Source organism: Temnothorax americanus, unplaced genomic scaffold (genome assembly GCF_048541705.1).
Source record: "Temnothorax americanus isolate GAGA-0224 unplaced genomic scaffold, ASM4854170v1 Scaffold19, whole genome shotgun sequence".
NCBI classification, from domain to species: domain Eukaryota; kingdom Metazoa; phylum Arthropoda; class Insecta; order Hymenoptera; family Formicidae; genus Temnothorax; species Temnothorax americanus.
In genome coordinates, this window is record NW_027509329.1 from 3702005 (window position 1) to 3723996 (window position 21992).

Consider the following 21992-nt stretch of genomic DNA (forward strand, 5'->3'; position numbering starts at 1 on the left):
TTTAATTATATTATTTTTTAGGCAAAAGGCTGTTTTCAGACCCCTTATTTTTCTAATCAAAAGAGTAAATAATTTATCTCTGAGCTTTTTTTCAATAGCACATGAAAAATTATGTTGACTGTAAGTCTAATACGTTACTGAAATTCAGTATTAAGTCAGAATAAAGCAAAATTTTGTGTGCAAATATAAGTTCTGAAAGCAACCATTCTGTCCAAATTGAATTATACTCCGAAGCAGTTTTCAGATCTTATAATTTTTTAAGTTATATACAGGGTGTTTGGTGAGGATTTACCGCCACTTACCGAGCTTATTTCAGAAGACATTTCGAGCAAAAAATGCCATATAAACATGGGTCTTATTCTATATTCAATAATAATAATGTAATTAATGTAATTATTATTAATTAGATAATGTAATTAATCGTTCTAAGAAGTGAGTAAGAATAATGTAATTTTGTAGTTCAGATTACTAGCCAGTTAAAAAAAAGACTGCTATTTCTGAAAAGTTTATTCTTTATTTTTAATAATTTTCTTGTACTCAAACTAAAAAAAAGGTCTTTTACAAACAACCTTCAAATTAGTGTAACTCTGTAAATATTCAGAATAGGACCCATATTTATATGACATTTTTTGTTCAAAATGTTTTCAGAAATGAGCTCCGTAAGTGGCGGTAAATCCTCAACAAACACAGAACTTTTCAAATCGCACAGTTTATGAAAAGGTGAGAACCAAAATATTTATTTTATTTAAATGACCACAAATAGAGAGTTACCCATTGTAGTAAAAAACAATTTCTGTAAATTTCTAAAATAAGATTCAGTTCTTCTGAATTCTTTCTGTGTAATCAGACAAACTTTGTTCCCAAAATCGTCGGAAACTGTTTATATTTATATTTATAAAGTTGTGAGTCGTTAATATTGAAACGTGACACGATGAAAATCAAACATAGAGCAGAATTTGTTAGTAAATCTATATTTAGGTCGGAGCACACATGTTCAAAGTCGAAATATTAAAGTCCTTGTTTAAGTGATAGTTTTCAGGTCTCTAAAGAGCAGGGAAATGGCAGTTTTCAGGTCGATTAGCTTTATACAAAAATCCGATGTCATTTTTTTAAAGATTACTTTCATTCCAGTAATCGCATTGATAGAGATTTATTCATAAAAAAAATGATTTCCGTAATTCTTCAAAACAAGATCCAGTACATAACATAGTATATATACGGAAGGAAAAAATCATGGAAACTGGATCTTGTTTTAAAGATTTACGGAAATCTCTTTTTTATGGTGGATAAATCTCTATCAATGCGATTATTGGAATAAAAGTAATCGTTAAAAAAATGACACCAAATTTTTGTATAAAGTTAATCGACCTGAAAACTGCCATTTTGCTGCTATTTAGAGACCTGAAAACTGCCATTCCGCTGCTATTTAGAGACTTGAAAACATACTACTTGAACAAGGAATTTAATATTTCGGTTTTGAACATGTCCGCTGAGACCCAAATGTAGACTTATTAACAAAGCTCTATGTTTGAGTTTCATTGTGCCTCGTTTCAATATTAACGTCACCTACGGCTTTAAGTTTGAATGTTTATTTCCGTCAATCTTTGGAACAAAATCGATTAACAGAGAAGAAAAAATTCACGGAAAATGAATCTCGTTTTAAAGAATTACAGTAATCACTTTTTTATGATTGATAAATCTCTATCAATGCGATTATTGAAATGAAAGTAATCATTAATAGGAAATAAAATCGGATTTTTGTATAAAGCTAATCGACCTGAAAACTGTCATTTTGTTGTTATATACTGAAAACTACCATTCTGCTGCTATTTATAGACCTGAAAACTACCACTTGAACGAGAACTTTAATACTTCGGCCTTGTGTGCCTATCTGTTTCAACTTAAATATAGATTTAATAACATGTTTTGCTCTACGTTTGTTTTTCATGCCACGTTTCAATATTAACGTTACCTACGACCCTAAGTTTGAATACCATCAGTTTCCGTCCATTTTTGAGACAAAATCGGTTAACAGAGTAGGAAAAATTCATGAAAATTGAATTTTGTTTTAAGATATTCCGAAAAGGACCATTTTTATGATGGATAAGTCTCTATCAATGCGATTGCTATGGAATAAAAGTAATTATTTAAAAAATGACATCAGGTTTTTGTATAAAGCTAATCGACCTGAAAACTGCCCTTCCGATGCTATTTAGAGACCTGAAAACTACCACTTGAACAAGGACTTTAATATTTTGGCTTTGAACATGTTTGCTGCGACCTAAATGTAGATTTAAGGATGTTCGGGTATTACGACTAAAATAATGAAAACTTTTTAAATTTAAATAAATCCTGTAAATTTCATCATAAAAAAATTCTGTCCAAAGAGGCTGTTTAGGAAGCTTGTTGTTGAGAAATTAAATAATAAAATTACACGTAGTTTTATAGAAAATGGAGAAAAATTATCTCAGTGAAAAATAATGAAAAAAATATGAAATTTTGCAAGCAGAACGAGTAAGACTACATAATTATCTATACCAATTTTTGGCTTTATTAGATTTTTTTTTAATTTAATAATGTTTTTGAAAAATTTCTCGGTTAGGTGAAGTTAGCCGAAAAGTACGCTTAATACGTACTCAATTTCATCGTGCCACGTTTCAATATTAACATCACTTATTGGCTTTAAGGACGTTCACCTGTTATAATCGTAGCCAAAATTTTATATTCTAAATTGTCGTGAAAACATCCGAATATATACGGTCACAGGTTGAAAACTTTTAAACAGTTCTGTTTCTCACACACAGAACAAAAGACTACTGTCATTTTTCTCCTGCAGTCGCTTCTTTACGTCAAATAATCGTGAAAATCGAGGTCTATTTATTATGTATTTCTAAATCTAAACAATCAATAATTTCGGGTTTCTTTACTAGCATTCCTAAAGTGCCCTTCTACTATATATCCGTTTTTCATCACTTTCTATAGATTTGTTCTAACAATTAAAATTCAAAATACAAGATTTCCGTCTGTTTTGTGTATTTAATACATGTAAAAAATACAATTTTTGATAGCGAATATCTCGACTTTGGTACGGGCACGGTTCTTACAATTGAGGAGGTGTATAGCTAACACCATTAATAGCATATGGTTCAAATTTTAAGCAAATACATAGAAAATTAATTTACTGGTAAACGTCTTTAAGTTTGAATGCTTGTTTCCGTTGATCTTTGAAACAAAATTGATTAACAGAGTAGGAAAGATTCGTGGAAAATAAATCTCGGTTTAAAGAATTACGGTAATCACTTTGGTAATCACTTTTTTATTATGAATAACTCTCCATCAATGCGATTATTGGAATGAAAGTAATCAGTAAAAGAAAATAACCGGATTTTTGTATAAAGCTAATTGACCTAAAAACTGTCATTCTGTTGCTATATATAGACCTGAAAACTGCCATTCTGCTGCTATTTATATACCTGAAAACTACCACTTGAACACAAACTAATACTTCGGCCTTTCACACATATATCTACTGCAACCTAAATAAAGATTTAATAACACGTTTTTCTCTATATTTGATTTTCATCGTGCCACGTTTTAATATTATCACTCGTATTATCGTCACTTACGACGTTAAGGTAGTAGTCTTGTAAATCGCAATTCTTAAGAAAAATTTGAAAATTTTACTATATGTTAATAAATGTGGTATCTACACGTCTACACAACCTAAAAGTAATTGATCATCCCGAACGCAAGATAATCGTTATCAAAAATTGAATTTTTTCATGTATCGCACATGAAGTATACGGGAATCTCGTATTTTGAATTTTAATAATTAGAACGAATCTTAAGAAAGTGATGAAAAACGGATACATAGTAGAAGGACACTTTAGGAATACTAGTAAAAAAAACCAAATTTATTGACCATTCAGATTTAGAAATACAATAACAAATAGACCTCAAATTTCACGATTATTCGACTAAAAAAAGCGGCTGAAAAAGAAAAATGACAGAATATAGTCTTTTGTCCTATGTGTGAGGGACAGAACTATCCAAAAGTTTTCAGCTTGTAACCGTAAATAGTTGAATGTTTTTATGTCGATTTAGAGTATAAAATTTTGGTTGGTATTGCCGCGATACTACTACATAAGTTTGAATGCTAGTTTACAGTCCATCTTTGAAACAAAATAATTATTATAAAAGTGTGTTTATTTTTTAATAGTGTATTTAATGTAAATACTGCTTTAAAATTTTTAAAATTATGATAAAGCTAAGTTTTAAGAATACTTTTAAGTTCATATCGAAAAGATACTTATAGAATGCATTTGTGAGATAAAGGAATTTGAAGATAGAATATACAATGGCAATAAATATTCCGGTAGAAATGCTATTTACTTTTATTTCAATATATGTAAGAGCTATAAGCAATAAACATTGTATGAGAGAAGATTTTAATTGAAAGAAATGATTCTATATTTAACTCGCAAATAACTTATATAGTATACCATAAACATTTCGAAAATGAATTGGTGTCAATATTTTTTTGTATTACATCAGATACATTTATTACATACATATACATTGTACTTACAAATATCACAAAAATGTTTTTTTTTTTTACTTATACTGTACGTATTATTACTTACGTTCATCAGAAGTAGTAGAATATTTTTCTAAAAGTGGTTTGTAAAATAAAAAGTTAGATTTTTGTCAGAGAGGAATTTTCAACAGCGTGCCTAAATTCTATTACCATTTTCAACTCATAAATTTACCTCATTGTTAGTTTAAAATAATTAGACTTAATGCAAAAAGAACTTTTGCATTAAATGCATTAATCATAAAAATAAAAATTAAAAAAAGATTTTGCTTACATATTTTTGGATTAAGTATAATTTTATACCTTTAATTATTAATAATTTCTTACAAATAATATTGCGGTGTAATATCGGCAACCTGGGATACATAGACATCAAATTCAAGCTTGATTCATAAGAATCGACTTAAAAATTCCCTAGCGGCACTTTCTGCCAAGCATAGAGAACCTACTTTTCCGTTGACTCAATATTTATTATATATATACCTAATTTTTACTTAAATAGAAATTTTCCTCCTGACCGATAAGTTTATCGACCTAATTTTGAAATACGCGCGCGATATCGAAACTGGCGATACCTGCGCCGCCAGCGTCGAAAAAGTGAAAGTGACGTTTCTCTGATAGATCGCGGCGTTAGGAGGAGGAGGAGGAGGAGGAGGAGTATCTTAAAAATAAATTTTCACATTTGGACTTTGCGTCGCAATATCTCCGCTCGTAAGGCACGTAGCGGAATATTATGAGAGAAACCCCCCCCTAATTGGACCCCAAGCTATCGATCAAGCCTACTTAGAACTTGATCCGTTCACTCGTTATCGAGATCTCAACATCTCGGGTACTCGCAACCCGTCGCGTCGCGTAAAAGAGTCACGGTCGGTCTCGCTCCGCGTGTACTTGGCGCGAGACACTACCGTGTCTCTTGATTAATGAAATTAATTAAATCTTTGGTATTTTTGTTGTACCACACAATGTTGTAAAGCCAAGTCTTTATCTAAGGTACTTTACGGTTGTGTAGACATGGATGTTTTGTCTCAATATCTCTTGCAGAAGGTAGACGTGATTTTTCTATTCCTGACGAAAACTTGTTAATATTAATTGCGCTTCCTTTGGAATCTATTGCTTTCTTTTTGTTGATCCAAATAAAGAATGCTGAAAGAGATCATATAATTTATTGAAAAAATTTGTGCTAATTTATTTACACATGAATACATGTGTGGGTAACTCATAATTTAAGTATTAGTAATATGTATAAGTATAACTTTTCTTTAACACATATTTTAAACAATAGAAATAATATTAGAATTAATGCAGTTATTAGTTAAAATAAATATAAGAAAAAATATCATTATTTTAATTAGTAATAATTACTAATTTTTTATGAATATTACAAATATATTATAAAAATATATAAAGTATATAAAAAAAAAAAACTAAAAATATCATAATAAATGAAGATCGCTAAAAATAAATCAAATAATAGACAAATAACCATTTTCGGTATCTAACAATAAGCTGGATATCTTGGTAGCCTAATAATATTTAATTAGGCGCAAAATTCACGAAGTTGAAAAATAGTATATAATGTTCACTTGAAAATATTATTAGGCTACCAAGATCCAACTTATTGTTAGACCGAAGATGGCTATTTCTCTAGTTATTTTAAAATATCGTATAATAGAAAAAATTATTTAATATAAAATGCATGCTTACTACTTTGGCGTTTTTTTTTTTTAATGTTTCTGACGATGGTATATTTTTATTAGTTTCAAAGTCATTGGAATAGAAGGATTCGGAAGAGCCAATTAAATTCACAAAAATGAGATTTTACTCAACTTCTTCGTTATCATTGTCATTCTCCTCATTATTAAAAATAGCTAGAAGTCGAGAGAATTTTGGAATGTCTGATTCAGAAATTGACTGTCAATAATGTGATTTATGTATACTCTTATTATGGTCCATAAAGTTTTCCAACTCTGTGGCTTCTGACTCTAAAAGTGAAAGGTGATGCACCTTATGGCAATATACTTTCGTAATTTTTTATTAACTTAAATTATAAGAGAAACTTAATTTTATTGTTTTTATTGTGTAAAATTTGTGCGAAAAGAAATCTTACATTAAACGCGTTAATATTTTATTTCGGAATTTGGTACCTCGCAAGAGGTTTTGCTGCTCAACATTTTGAAGAGCAGCCCTGCATAAGTTGACACGTTTTCATTGAATGTTTATATCGATGTTTGCCGTATCCAGGAATGCCAAAAAGAAGGGTTTCGTGATTCTATTTATGCATTTGATTATAACAATTGCTTTATAACTTTGTGACATTGCAGTTGTAATAACAATTCAACGTAGTGTTGTAATTACGAATGCAATAATACAGACAAAGTACATAGTTCTTTAATGTCAAATGTGACCAATTTTTTAATAACCTCATGCAGAAAAGAAAAAAATTAAATAGAAAATTAATTACTGAAGAATACATTTGACAAAAATATTTTCATTTTTGCATTTAAATTAATCAAATGTAAAATAATTTAAAGAAAAAAGAACATAAATTATTAGGTGTAAAATATGCTTAAATACAAAATAGGTTAATGAACAATTGTTAAGAATAACAATAATATTACCTCTTTTTCAGTTTCTGATAATGAATTATACACTTCTGGATATGTATACTCTCCAACACTGTCATAACATTTGGAATCTTCTATTAGAACTTTTACTATATCACCTGCTCTTTGTCTGTTATAAATTTGCTTAGAAATAAAAGTTACTCCTAATGATTTTAACCATGTACTGTAATTATAAGATTTAATAAGATCATTATACAATATATTTCTTGTGTCTGTCAAATAGTAATATAATTTATGTGTTCTTTATACCTGGTAATATATCTTTATTATACCATTTAATTTGTGCTACAGTTTCCTCTGCTGTTTTATTTATTATTGTATAATCTTTTTCCAAAAGTTTCAAAAAACTTTTTACATTCTTTATAAACCCTTATTACCTCTTTTGATATATTCAGTAGCTAATAAAATTGCTAATTTTTTTAAAAGAGTACCAAGTATAGCGACAGACGGTGTTTTAATCGTATCACTGGCTTTACTGTGTATCCGCGCGTGTTCTTTTCTACCAAGCATTAGAACCTTCTGCCAATACTTCTTTTGTTACAATTTTGAAAGTGATGCCTTACATTATTATTTTTAAAATAACCCTTATACTATGGACCACGGGTAAAATCTGGCTCAGGTTTGTTAGCTTTTGAAAGTCTACGAGATACTATTAAATCTTTTTTATTAAACTGGGAGCTGGTATTATAGATAAAATTACTTTTTTTCCTAATAATATCTAGAATAACCTTTCTTTTTAAATTACCTAAAAAATTAAAATCAAAATTTTTGTAATAAAGGTATATGTAACATTTTATTTAAAATAGTATGTATATTGATTATTATATTTACCCTTAGGAAGTAAAACAAACATTTTTATATCTCTTATTTTTATAAATAGTTTCTAAATGTCTTGTGAATATAGTTTTTCCAGTACATATTTTTTACTTGTTCCTTTCTTTTCAGATTTAGACACAATAAGATTTGTGACATCACAAGTTTCTTCTTTATAAGTATGCTTCACAGAATAAGGACTGGTTTTAAAAATAATTATATTTTTCATGCGTCTTACAGCTTCAAGAAACAATAGAAGTATTTGATTCATGATCTGAATCATCTAAATCACTGGAAACAACATAGTCTGGATCATTATAATCCTCACTGTTCTCATAAACACCTTCTGAAATCAAAGCATATAATAATTTGTAAAATAATGTTATTACATTAACGTTAATTTTTAATGTCAGTAATATTACATATAAATAAATACATGAGAAACATTAGATTTTAGAATACTTAAAAATAGATTAAAAACTATTTTCTATGCATGAATGCTAAATAGTTATCAAGGGATTCCGTGATTTTATCAATGATATAAAAGTTTTTAATTATAATTATTTGTAAACAAAAGAAACATTACAAACACAATAAGTTCTTAAAAAAACTGAATAAAATCAAAATAAAATATTTCTTTTCGATTAATTTTATCTTTATATGAAAACTATTTAAGAATCTTTTCGAGAACTTTGCTTTGAAATATCGGAATACAATTCTGGAAAAGATCATGTACATATAATCTATTAATCATATATTACATTTTAATATAGATATAGATGTGTGCGTTATGAAATCATTCGTAACAACGTTTAATTAAAAAGAATAGACAGATTGTATTGTTACCTTGTTGGTTAACCGCTGTATCTGTATTAACTGCTCTAACTGTATTAACTTCTTTACTGGGTTCTAAAGATTTATTTTCAATATTGTTAAATGCAACATAAGAGTTGAGATCTATGAAAATAAATTGTATTACATTAATTAGCAATTATTTGACAATTTGGTAAATCTGAAGAATAGTGGCCTCCTCACCGATTTCGTTCAACTTGGGCTTAATCGACGCGTTTTTGCACGAAACGACCGAATCTGGCAGAAAAAAGTGTCGCTCTGCCCCGCGAAGCGAGATATTAACGGTTAAAGTTGACGACTATCAGGTTATGATTCCTGTCATACCGATGCGATGTAGCGACTGGTAGCGACCACGAACATGCCCTGTGGCCACACGCGCATGCTCAGTGGCCGCACGCGCATGCAAAAGAAGGTCACGTGACAACTGTCTGCTTGGTAAGTACATACATATTTATGTGTATGTACTTTTCACATACCAACTATTCTCTGCTTTAACAAATTATTTATGTTTTGTTAACTTAAACGCTTAATAACTGTAACAGAAATAATTTGTTAAAGCAGAGAATAGTTGGTATATGAAAAGTACATGTAAATATGAACTTTTCATATACCAACTATTCTCTGCTTTAACAATTTTATTTCTGTTTCGTTAACTTCAACACTTAATATCTGTAACATAAATAATTTGTTAAAGCAGAGATTAGTTGATATATGAAAAGTAAATATTTATGTATATTTTTCATATACCAACTATTCTCTGCTTTAACAAATTATTTATGTTTCGTTAACTTAAACGCTTAATATTTGTAACAGAAATAATTTGTTAAAGCAGAGAATAGTTTGTGTATGAAAAGTACATGTAAATACGAAGGGGGGCCTTTGGCCTCCCCCCCTCGCACCCCCCAGCGGTTATACCAACCAAACAGTTGTCACGTGATCTGCTGCATGCGCGTGCGGCCACTGAGCATGCGCGTGTGGCCGCAGGGCATGGTCGTAGTCGCTGCATCTCGTCGGTATGACAGGAATCATAACCTGATTCCTGTCAACTTTAACCGTTAATATCTCGCTTCGCGGGGCAGAGCGACACTTTTTTCTGCCAGATTCGGTCGTTTCGTGGGTAAATCTAAAGAATAGTGGCCTCCTCACCGATTTCGTTCAACTTGGGCTTAATCGACGCGTTTTTGCACGAAACGACCGAATCTGGCAGAAAAAAGTGTCGCTCTGCCCCGCGAAGCGAGATATTAACGGTTAAAGTTGACGACTATCAGGTTATGATTCCTGTCATACCGACGCGATGTAGCGACTGGTAGCGACCACGAACATGCCCTGTGGCCACACGCGCATGCTCAGTGGCCGCACGCGCATGCAAAAGAAGGTCACGTGACAACTGTCTGCTTGGTAAGTACATACATATTTATGTGTATGTACTTTTCACATACCAACTATTCTCTGCTTTAACAAATTATTTATGTTTTGTTAACTTAAACGCTTAATAACTGTAACAGAAATAATTTGTTAAAGCAGAGAATAGTTGGTATATGAAAAGTACATGTAAATATGAACTTTTCATATACCAACTATTCTCTGCTTTAACAATTTTATTTCTGTTTCGTTAACTTCAACACTTAATATCTGTAACATAAATAATTTGTTAAAGCAGAGAATAGTTGATATATGAAAAGTAAATATTTATGTATATTTTTCATATACCAACTATTCTCTGCTTTAACAAATTATTTATGTTTCGTTAACTTAAACGCTTAATATTTGTAACAGAAATAATTTGTTAAAGCAGAGAATAGTTTGTGTATGAAAAGTACATGTAAATACGAAGGGGGGCCTTTGGCCTCCCCCCCTCGCACCCCCCAGCGGTTATACCAACCAAACAGTTGTCACGTGATCTGCTGCATGCGCGTGCGGCCACTGAGCATGCGCGTGTGGCCGCAGGGCATGGTCGTAGTCGCTGCATCTCGTCGGTATGACAGGAATCATAACCTGATTCCTGTCAACTTTAACCGTTAATATCTCGCTTCGCGGGGCAGAGCGACACTTTTTTCTGCCAGATTCGGTCGTTTCGTGGGTAAATCTAAAGAATAGTGGCCTCCTCACCGATTTCGTTCAACTTGGGCTTAATCGACGCGTTTTTGCACGAAACGACCGAATCTGGCAGAAAAAAGTGTCGCTCTGCCCCGCGAAGCGAGATATTAACGGTTAAAGTTGACGACTATCAGGTTATGATTCCTGTCATACCGACGCGATGTAGCGACTGGTAGCGACCACGAACATGCCCTGTGGCCACACGCGCATGCTCAGTGGCCGCACGCGCATGCAAAAGAAGGTCACGTGACAACTGTCTGCTTGGTAAGTACATACATATTTATGTGTATGTACTTTTCACATACCAACTATTCTCTGCTTTAACAAATTATTTATGTTTTGTTAACTTAAACGCTTAATAACTGTAACAGATATTAAGTGTTGAAGTTAACGAAACAGAAATAAAATTGTTAAAGCAGAGAATAGTTGGTATATGAAAAGTTCATATTTACATGTACTTTTCATATACCAACTATTCTCTGCTTTAACAAATTATTTCTGTTACAGTTATTAAGCGTTTAAGTTAACAAAACATAAATAATTTGTTAAAGCAGAGAATAGTTGGTATGTGAAAAGTACATACACATAAATATGTATGTACTTACCAAGCAGACAGTTGTCACGTGACCTTCTTTTGCATGCGCGTGCGGCCACTGAGCATGCGCGTGTGGCCACAGGGCATGTTCGTGGTCGCTACCAGTCGCTACATCGCGTCGGTATGACAGGAATCATAACCTGATAGTCGTCAACTTTAACCGTTAATATCTCGCTTCGCGGGGCAGAGCGACACTTTTTTCTGCCAGATTCGGTCGTTTCGTGCAAAAACGCGTCGATTAAGCCCAAGTTGAACGAAATCGGTGAGGAGGCCACTATTCTTCAGATTTACCGTTTCGTGCAAAAACGCGTCGATTAAGCCCAAGTTGAACGAAATCGGTGAGGAGGCCACTATTCTTCAGATTTACCATAATGTACTCTTTAAGCAAGACTAAAAGTACATATAAAGTAACAAAAAGAAAAAAGAAAACTAAAGGATGGATAATATGTAGCGGTAAAGTATAGATAAAATACAATTATATATAGTATACTTGTACAACAATTTCAATTTATCTATAATTATTTTGTTTTAAGAAAATTATATGGATCTCGAAAAAATTGCGCAAAACCTCACAAATAATGTTCCAAAAATATGTTTAAAACGAATAAGTTTGTCAAACACCACTTCAAGTTCTATCGAAAGTGACAGTAAAGGTAACCCAAAACATTTAATGTATTTTATATGTCTTTTTTGTTTTTTTAATAAATCCTTTAAATACTAATATTAATTTGTTAATAGGTGAAGTTCTAGATGAATCTACGGAAAAAATCTGTCAACAAGGTATGTGTTTTATTTAACTTTTATATATAGTACCTAAATTAATTGTTTCTTCATAAAAGTTGGGATATTTGCCTATCTTTCATTTAGTTTTTTTCATAAAAATATCAGTTATTGGCCATGTAGTATAATTATAGTTCTTTTTCAGATGTTCAACCAAGTCTTTCTAAAATTACGCTTTGTGACACATCTGTTGAATCGTTGAACAATAAAATAGCTGATAGTACAGGTAACACAACTTATTTAAATATGTAATTGTTGTATTTATATGAGTGTAGCATAATTCGTATGCACAAATACTTTTGATTTTAGTTGTTAACAGTAATAACATAAAACATCATCATTTTAGGAAAATCTTTGGAAGCTTCAAACAAAAAAAGTGTCAATGAGAGAGGTAAATACTGTATACTTTTTAATTTTACATATAAATAAATATGCAGTGTAATTATATCTACTGAAGTACAATATGTATAATACAATAACTTCTGTTAGATGTTGAACTAAATCTTTCCGGAAGCACTATTATTAGCGATTCTGATAAATGGCTGAATAATAACGCAAAAGGTAATAAAATTTATACGTAAATAATGTTTGCATTGCTCATGTGTATGTGTGTGTGTGTGTGTATGTATACTTATATATTATTATTTTTGTAGGTAATAATCATAATTTTACTAAAAATGTTATATTGGATGAGTCTTTGGAAACATCAATCGAAGAAAATAATGTCGATCAGCAAAGTAAATTTAATTCTTGTTTACTTTATATATAAATACATATTATTAGTTTTTAAATAAGTACAACACTTCCATCTACATTAACATAAATAATTATAGTTCTTTCTCTGTAGAAGTTTAACTAAGTTTTTCCATTATTAGTACCAAATCTTTGAAACGTCTGAACGCCAAAACTGTTCATGAAAGAGATAATGTAGTTTATTTAATTGTTGTATTTACATAAGCATGGCATGATTTTATATACGTAAATATTATTTTTTTTTAGATAATAACATTAATTTTAAAACAAGTACACTTTTGGAAGAATGTTTGGAAACTTCAAATAAACAAGTCGATCAACAAGGTAAAGAGATCTATTTATTGTTCACATCTAAACTACAAACAATTACTATTATAACTGTTCAGTTAGCTCATTTAATTAATATTACCAAATATTTTTATTCGGCAGTTTTATTATAAATGTTTATAAGTTTAATTTATCTTCAGATTTAGTTATTAGTTTCCCTGCAAACGAGATTTTAGATACATCTTTTTTAAATGCTTTAATGGAAAACACAAATTATCAAGAAGGTAAAGTACAATGATTTAATTTTTGTTTAAGTAAACTAGTATGTATTATATCAATTATTTGTAGGAGTGTACATAATGGTTATATTTCTCATTAAATACATATGTATACTTTATATATATATATATATATATATCGTCTTGTAAATACTGCATATCAATATAATTATATTTTTTAGATATTATTTTTGGTTCACCTAATAATAGAGACTTGGGTTTTTCTTTCGAAATATCAGCTGCGCAGTCAATTGATCAAGGTAACTTAAATGTAGTTAATGGTAAATAATTATTATATTGATTTTATACACATGTATTGATTTTGTAAACATCAGTGCAAAATTTCTTTTATTCAATAAATGTTACTAAAAAAATTGTCAAATAATTGCTAGTTAATGTAATACGATTTATTTTCATAGATCTTAACTCTTATGTTGCAGTTCACAATATTGAAAATAAATCTTTAGAACCCAGTAAAAAAGTTAATACAGTTAGAGCAGTTAATACATTTACAGCGGTTAACCAACAAGGTACAATACTATCTGTCTATTCTTTTTAATTAAAAGTTGTTACGAATGATTTCATAACGCACACATCTATATCTATATTAAAATGTAATATATGATTAATAGATAGATCAATAATAGAAAGATCAAATGTAACTAAAAAAATTGTCAAATAATTGCTAGTTAATGTAATATAATTTATTTTTATAAATCTTAACTCTCTTATGTTGCATTTAACAATATTGAAAATAAATCTTTAGAACCCAGTAAAGAAGTTAATACAGTTAGAGCAGTTAATACAGATACAGCGGTTAACCAACAAGGTAACAATACAATCTGTCTATTCTTTTTAATTAAACGTTGTTACGAATGATTTCATAACGCACACATCTATATCTATATTAAAATGTAATATATGATTAATAGATTATATGTACATGATCTTTTCCAGAATTGTATTCCGATATTTCAAAGCAAATTTCTCGAAAAGATTCTTAAATAGTTTTCATATAAAGATAAAATTAATCGAAAAGAAATATTTTATTTTGATTTTATTCAGTTTTTTTAAGAACTTATTGTGTTTGTAATGTTTCTTTTGTTTACAAATAATTATAATTAAAAACTTTTATATCATTGATAAAATCACGGAATCCCTTGATAACTATTTAGCATTCATGCATAGAAAATAGTTTTTAATCTATTTTTAAGTATTCTAAAATCTAATGTTTCTCATGTATTTATTTATATGTAATATTACTGACATTAAAAATTAACGTTAATGTAATAACATTAGGGGTATTCAAATAAGTTAGAGTTTAACGGTTTGACAGGTTATGTCGGGTTAAAGTCGGGTAAAAAGTTAATTTTTACACTTTTAACCCAAAGATTAATGTGATAGGTTAATGAGACACTTATGTATTTTGCATAACCTTAAAGAGTAGCGCGCCAAAGTTAATTAATCAACTTTTTACTCGACTTTAACCCGACATAACCTGTCAAACCGTTAAACTTTAACTTATTTGAATACCCCTATTATTTTATAAATTATTATATGCTTTGATTTCAGAAGGTGTTCATGAGAACAGTGAGGATTATAATGATCCAGACTATGTTGTTTCCAGTAATTCAGATGATTCAGATAATGAATCAAATGCTTCTATTGTTTCTCGAAGCTTTATAACGCATGAAAAATCTAATACTTCAAAAAGCAGCCTTGATACCTCAAAGCATACTTATGAAGGAAAAGCCACTTGTGATGACACAAATCTTATTGTATCAAAATCTGAAAAAAAAGGAGCAAATAAAAAATACTTTTGCATGTACTGCAAAAAATTACAAACCAAATTCGCAAGACACTTGGAAACTGTCCATAAAAATGAGAAAGAAGTAAAAAAGTTTATTTTGCTTCCTAAAGGTAAATATAATAATCTATATACATATTATTTTAAATAAAAAAATGTTACACATACTTTTATTACTTTAAAAATGTTGATTATAATTTTTCAGGTAATTTAGAAAGAAAGGCTATTATAGATAGTATTAGAAAAGAAAATAACTTTATTTATAATACCAGCTCCCAGTTTAATACAGGAGATCTAATAGTATCTCGTAGACCTTCAAAAGCTAACAAACCTGCGACAGATTTTACCTGTTGTCCAAAGTGTAAGGGTTATTTTACAAAAAATAACGTAAGGCATCACTTTCAAATTTGTAACCAAAGAAGCATTGGCAAGAAGGTTCTAATGCTTGGTAGAAAAGTACAAGCACGGATACACAGTAAAGCTAGTGATGTGCTTAGAAAAGTAATCTTTCCAATTTTAAGAGAGGACGATGTGTCTAGAGTAATCAGATATGATGAATTAGTGATACTTCACGCAAATAAATTATGTAGAAAATTTAGGAACCAGCGTCATCATGACATGATAAGAGCGGAATTAAGGCTTTTAGGTCGTTTCCTGATTTCTATTAAAAAGTTTAATCAAAGTATCACTGATTTTGCCTCAATCTATCAACCACGCCATTATGACTCATGCATTTTAGCTACTAAAGATGTAGCACAATTTGATCCAGATAGTAACACATTTAAAACGCCGTCTGTCGCTACACGACTTGGTACTCTTTTAAAAAAATTAGGAGATTTATTAGAGACTGAATATATTAAAAGAGATGATAATGAGAGTTTAAGGAATGTACAAAATTTCTTGAAACTTTTGGTAGAAGATTATGGAACAACAATAAATAAAACAGCAGAGGAAACTATAACACAGAATAAAAGGCATGAAAAAGTTGAATTACCAAGTATGGAGGACATACAGAAATTATATAACTATTTGACAGACACAAGAAATATATTGTATAATGATCTTATTAAAACTTACAACTACAATACGTGGTTAAATTTATTAAAAGTAACGCTTACTTCTTTGCAAGTTTTTAACAGAAAAAGAGCAGGTGAAATAGAAAAAGTTGTAATAGAAGATTACAAATGTTATAAAAGTGTTGGAGAGCATACAGACCCAGAAGTGTATCATTCATTATCAAAGGCTGGAAAAGAGGTAATATTATTGTTATTTCTCTATTAAATGTTAATTAAACCATTCTTTGTTTTTAAACATATTTTGCATCTAATGATTCACGTTTTCCTTTCTCTAAATTATTTTACATTATTAATTTTAATGCAAAAATGAAAACACTTGTCAAATGTATACTTTAATAATTCATTTTCTATTTAATTTCCCTCTTTTCTGCATTAGGCTATTAAAAAATATGTCACATTTGATATTAGAGGTAAACTAGGTCGTAATGTGCCAGTGTTATTACATTCGCAATTACAAGATTGCATCGAATTATTATTGCAACACAGATTGGATGCAAAAGTAGAATCACGAAACCCTTATCTTTTTGGAATTCCTGGATACGACAAACATCGATATAAGCATTTGAGAGCGTGTGCGCTTATGCGAGACTATTCTTCAAAATGTGGAGCAGCAAAACCTTTGACCTTACGAGGCACCAAATTGCGAAAACATATTGCCACAAAGTGCATCACACTTAATCTTTCAGAGTCGGAAGTCACAGAGTTGGCAAACTTTATGGGGCATGATAAGAGTATACATAAATCACATTATCGACAGTCAATTCCTGAATTAGACATTCCAAAATTCTCTCGACTTCTAAACGTAGCTATTTTTAATACTGACGAGAATGACAATGATGATGAAGAAGGCTCAGTTGGCTCTTCCGAATCTTTTCATACCAATGATTTTGAAACTAATAAAAATATACCATCGTCAGGAACATCAGAAAAAAAACGCCGAAGTAGTAAGCATGCATTATATATTAAATATTTTTTTCTATTGTACGATATTTTTTTTATTAAATATTATTAGTCTAGAAAGTTATCCAGCTTAGATACCGAAAATGGTTCTTTGTCTAGTTATTTGATTTATTTTTATCGGTCTTATTGTCACTTATTACGGTATTTTTAATTTGTCATTCATATACCTTATGTATTTCTTTATAATATATGTATTTATAATATCTATAAAAATGAGTAATTATTAATAATTAAAATAATGTTTTCTCTCATATTTATTTTAACTAATAGCTGTATTAATTCTAACATTATTTCTATTATTTAAAATATATGTGTTAAGGAAAAGTTATATATCGTACATATTACATAAGTTACATATTACTTAAATTATGAGTTACTTACACAGGTATTTTTATGTAAATAAATTGACACTAATTTTTTCAATAAATTAATCATATAATCTCTTTTAGCATCTCCATTTGGGTCAACAAAAAGAATTCGATGGACTCGGGAACAACTTCAATTAATAGTAACAAGTTTTCATCAGGAAATAGAAGAATCACGTAAATCAGGAAAATCACGTTTACCTTCTCCAAAAGACATTGAGAAATTAAGAAAAAAACATCCATGCTTACAGGAGCGCACAGTAGCGCAGATAAAATCTCAGCTTCATAACATTATAAGTGGAAAAATAAAAATGCCAAAGGTTTAATTAACTTCATTAATATATTACATCGCAATATATGTTTGTCAAAGATTATCAATAACTGATAGTATAGTATAAAATTAACTCATATACATATATTCAAACAAAAGCTTTGAATTATTATTTTTATTTTTGTGTATTAACGCGTTTAATGATTTCTTTTTACACAAATTTTATACAATTAAAATGGTTAAAAAATTAAGTTTTTTATAATTTTAAGTTGAGAAATAATTATCAGTTAAAAGAGACAATAGAATGTATGTAATTATTTGCGGATTCCGTTTCAGGTTATAATATATGAGATTAAGTTTTTAGTCTTTTTTATTTTTATATTATGTCAAGCAATAATTTAGTTGCTAGATATGTCTAAAAAATTCTCTGCGATACTCGATAAGATTGTAATAAAACTGCGATAAGACCGATAAGATTGCGAAGACTTATAATAGTACCTATGTCTACAGAGAATCACAGATAAAGAGACTTGGATATAACATTATAAGAGTAGTAACACAAAATGTCTCAAAGGTCAGATTTCATTATTTACATGGCTTATTATACAATAACGTATTTGTTGCAAGAAGAAATTAACTTTATTAATATATTGCAATATGTTTTATACAATTAAGATGAATGATTAAAATTAAGTTTCTTCTAATTTTAACTTAAGAAATAACTATCAGTTGAAAGAGACAATAGAACTTAAGTAATTATTTGCGGATTTTATAGTAAGTTACAATATATAAAATTAAGTTTTAGTCCTTTTTATTTTTATACTATGTTAAGCAATAATTTAATTGCTACACGTTTCTAGAGACTGCGATATTCGATAAGATTGTAATGAAATTGCGATAAGACTGCTAAGACTTTAACGTAATAATACCTATATCCACAGAGAATCACATAGCGTAGATAAAGACTTGGATATATATAAGAGTGGTAACACAAAAATGTCTCAAAGGTCAGATTGTATTATTTACATGGCTTATTATACAATAACGTATTTGTTGTAAAGAGGAATTTTTGAAGCAAATGGACCTAATGAGTTTGGAATAAAGTAAATAAGATTAAAATTGATGTTACGTTGTTTAAATAATTTTATTAATATATTACACTGCAATATGTTTTTGGAAGGTTAAAAATAACTAATGGTATAAAATTACAATAACTAATTAATAATAACTGAGTGGTATAGTTATCTAGCTCAAAAATATCTAAGCAAAAACCTTTAATTTTTATTTTATTCTTATGTATTAACGTTTCAATGCAAGATTTTATTCGCAAATTTTGTATAATTAATATGATAAAATTAAATTTCTTACAACAGTAGGTTAAGAAAGACTTACGAGTTGAAAAAGAAATATATTTTAGGTACACTAATTTGCAAATACCATATTAAGTGATCGACTAATGCCACATAAGGACGGAAGTTACGATGCCAGTATCCTTGTCCTCTTTTATCGTTAATATAGGCAATGCATAAGTGATCTTATTAGACGTGAGGGGAGCTTCCAATTCTAGTCCAAGTAAATCCTACAAACATTTCTTACATAAAAATTTCAAAAATATAATTAATGTTGATTGAACAAACAGATGGTACTTTGCCCGTGAGCTCTCGTACATCTTTCCCTCTTTTTTAAATAAATTTTGATAGGATATACGTGTATTCCTCGCCGCACGTTCTGTAGAAATGTGTACATCTCCGCATGTTAAATTATACGCTATATAGTTCATGTCTGGATGAACTCAACAATTCGTTTGACCATATGTTGTCTCAGGTCTTAAAGTTGCAGCTACGAGATAAACTGTTTTATCATCAAAACTATAATAGTATATTGTTTATTTTACAAATTAAAAAATCACTGTGTTATAAAATAATAATGTAAAGGCATTACTTTTGAGGATTGGACTTTTATTTTGATCAATATGTACTCTTGTGATCCAACACAGAGACCAACACCTTCACCAGAAGATCTATCATGATCCATACAAGGTTGATTGTCTTTTAGCGAATATAAATAGTGCACTTCTTTCCATACTTGATTTTATTTCTAGATTTTATATGATAAAACTGCCAACGTATAAAAGAATCATAAAATAAATTTACATCTATTGTAATAAATGTTCTTCGCCAATCCAACTAGAATACTTAAAATCAGATACATGTCACTTAAAAAATTATGCAATAATAATTTTGTGTTGTCTAAACATTTTTTGATGTGTTACACAAAATCTTTTTGGTAATTCTTCAGTTTAGCTACAGCAGCACAAAAAACGATGAACTTAGGTTCATTCGACGCGTTTTTGCACGAAACGAAAGAATCTGGCAGAAAAAAGTGTCGCTCTGCCCCGCGACGCGAGATATTAATCGTTAAAGTTGACAGGAATCAGGTTATGATTCCTGTCATACCGACGAGATGCAGCGACTACGACCATGCCCTGCGGCCACATGCGCATGCTCAGTGGTCGCACGCGCATGCAAAGTGCGCCAACTTGAAATTAGTGTGCAAAATAACAAGTAGAATTAAACAAATGAAACGCGCTAAAGTCATATGTGAAGTCGCAGACACGCGCAATAATGTTAGGTTTGTTAGAGTTTTCCTATTTAACGTATAGCCAAAGCGAATTAATAGATTTTTTAATTCAGCATGGCGTAATAGCAAATACAATTAAGTGTAGTCAGTGTGGTAATCATATAAATATTGATAAAAATACATTAACATATCGATGTGGAAGACGATATTATGTAAAAGATGTACATAAAAAACGTGTCTGCAAAACGTGCGATTATTACAAAAGTGCGAAAACCGGTACTTGGTTCCATAAAAGTCATTTAAACATCGCTACTATTTGTAAATAGTAGCATGTTTTTTGATGCTTCGACATCCGCGTCACGATGACACAATGGATGAGACTGGCGTAGCGTCAGCCACGATTACAGATTGGTTCAATTTTTGCCGAGAGGTAATTATATCTTAAATTTATGTTAATAATAATTGTACTGTATAGTAAAGAAAAATGTATAATAATTAATGTCGAAAAATAATTTTAATATTATTTTTTTACCTGCAGGTCTGTGTGTTCTGGGCAGATAAGTATAGTACAAAGCTTGGTGGCCCAGGACACACAGTTGAAATAGATGAAGCAAAAATTGGACATCGCAAGTACAATCGTGGCCGACTTCTAAAGGGTAATTGGATTTTTGGAGGGTACGAGCGAGACTCAAAAAAGGTCTTCATTGTTCCAGTCGAGGATCGGACAGAAAAGACACTCCTGGCATGCATCAAGGAATGGATTCTGCCAGGAACCACGATCGTGTCAGATTGTTGGAAGTCTTACAATTGCTTAAGCAATGAAGACTTCCAACATCTGACAGTGAACCATTCCTACAATTTTGTCGATCCTGAGAGTGGTAAAAAATGTTAAATATATATATATAGCTAATTATATTATTAATTTTGTACTGCATTCCAATACATTTTTTTAATTTACAGGTGCACACACTCAACATATAGAACGCGTTTGGAGAGAGGTTCAGGCAAATATTCCAAGATACGGAACTAAATCCGAGCACTTTCTTGGATATTTGTCCGAATATCTGTTCAAACGCGCCTATAAACGACTGGAACGTATCGAAGCCTTTTTCGAGATCATCGCGGAGATGTATCCTCCAATGTCTATTACCGAGGACCAGCCAGTCTCATCCGAGGAGCCGGGACCAAGTACTGCTCGTTAAAAACACGTTATCGCACATTTTGGAGACACGTTCTTTATGTATATTTTTTATGTAATATTGTTTTCTACATCGATATTT

General features: G+C 30.1%; 1 protein-coding gene, 1 long non-coding RNA gene and 1 pseudogene across 6 annotated transcripts; 2 read left to right on the top strand and 1 right to left on the bottom strand.

Annotated features, from left to right (window-relative positions):
• Positions 1-5516: 5516 nt before the first annotated feature.
• LOC143896602 (uncharacterized) lies at positions 5517-10566 on the bottom strand. 2 transcript variants are annotated; one of them, XR_013256698.1, is made up of 7 exons: positions 9067-10566; positions 8878-8988; positions 8050-8377; positions 7468-7963; positions 7213-7381; positions 6299-6576; positions 5517-5737 (listed from the first exon to the last, which is right to left on the bottom strand). It is a non-coding gene; the product is annotated as an uncharacterized LOC143896602 (long non-coding RNA). The 2 variants fall into 2 exon arrangements; XR_013256699.1 differs by lacking the exon at positions 6299-6576.
• An 87-nt stretch (positions 10567-10653) lies between these two features.
• Positions 10654-19261, top strand: LOC143896600 (uncharacterized). Of its 3 annotated transcripts, XM_077404553.1 has the most exons (16): positions 10654-12028; positions 12109-12228; positions 12314-12355; positions 12501-12581; positions 12702-12746; positions 12845-12916; positions 13009-13092; positions 13355-13432; positions 13576-13659; positions 13836-13913; positions 14094-14183; positions 14420-14482; positions 15226-15573; positions 15666-16714; positions 16913-17480; positions 17946-19261. In XM_077404553.1, the coding sequence occupies exons 1-16, from the start codon at positions 11947-11949 to the stop codon at positions 18185-18187; spliced, it is 3126 nt and encodes a 1041-aa protein (XP_077260679.1). In that variant the 5' UTR covers positions 10654-11946; the 3' UTR covers positions 18188-19261. The 3 variants fall into 3 exon arrangements, with proteins under 3 accessions (XP_077260679.1, XP_077260680.1, XP_077260681.1); XM_077404554.1 differs by lacking the exon at positions 14420-14482 and having other exon boundaries at positions 17946-19260; XM_077404555.1 differs by lacking the exon at positions 17946-19261 and having other exon boundaries at positions 17223-17443.
• A 1480-nt stretch (positions 19262-20741) lies between these two features.
• Positions 20742-21932, top strand: LOC143896601 (uncharacterized; annotated as a pseudogene). Its single transcript, XR_013256697.1, has 3 exons — positions 20742-21142; positions 21251-21590; positions 21673-21932. The product of XR_013256697.1 is annotated as an uncharacterized LOC143896601 (transcript).
• Positions 21933-21992: the final 60 nt, after the last annotated feature.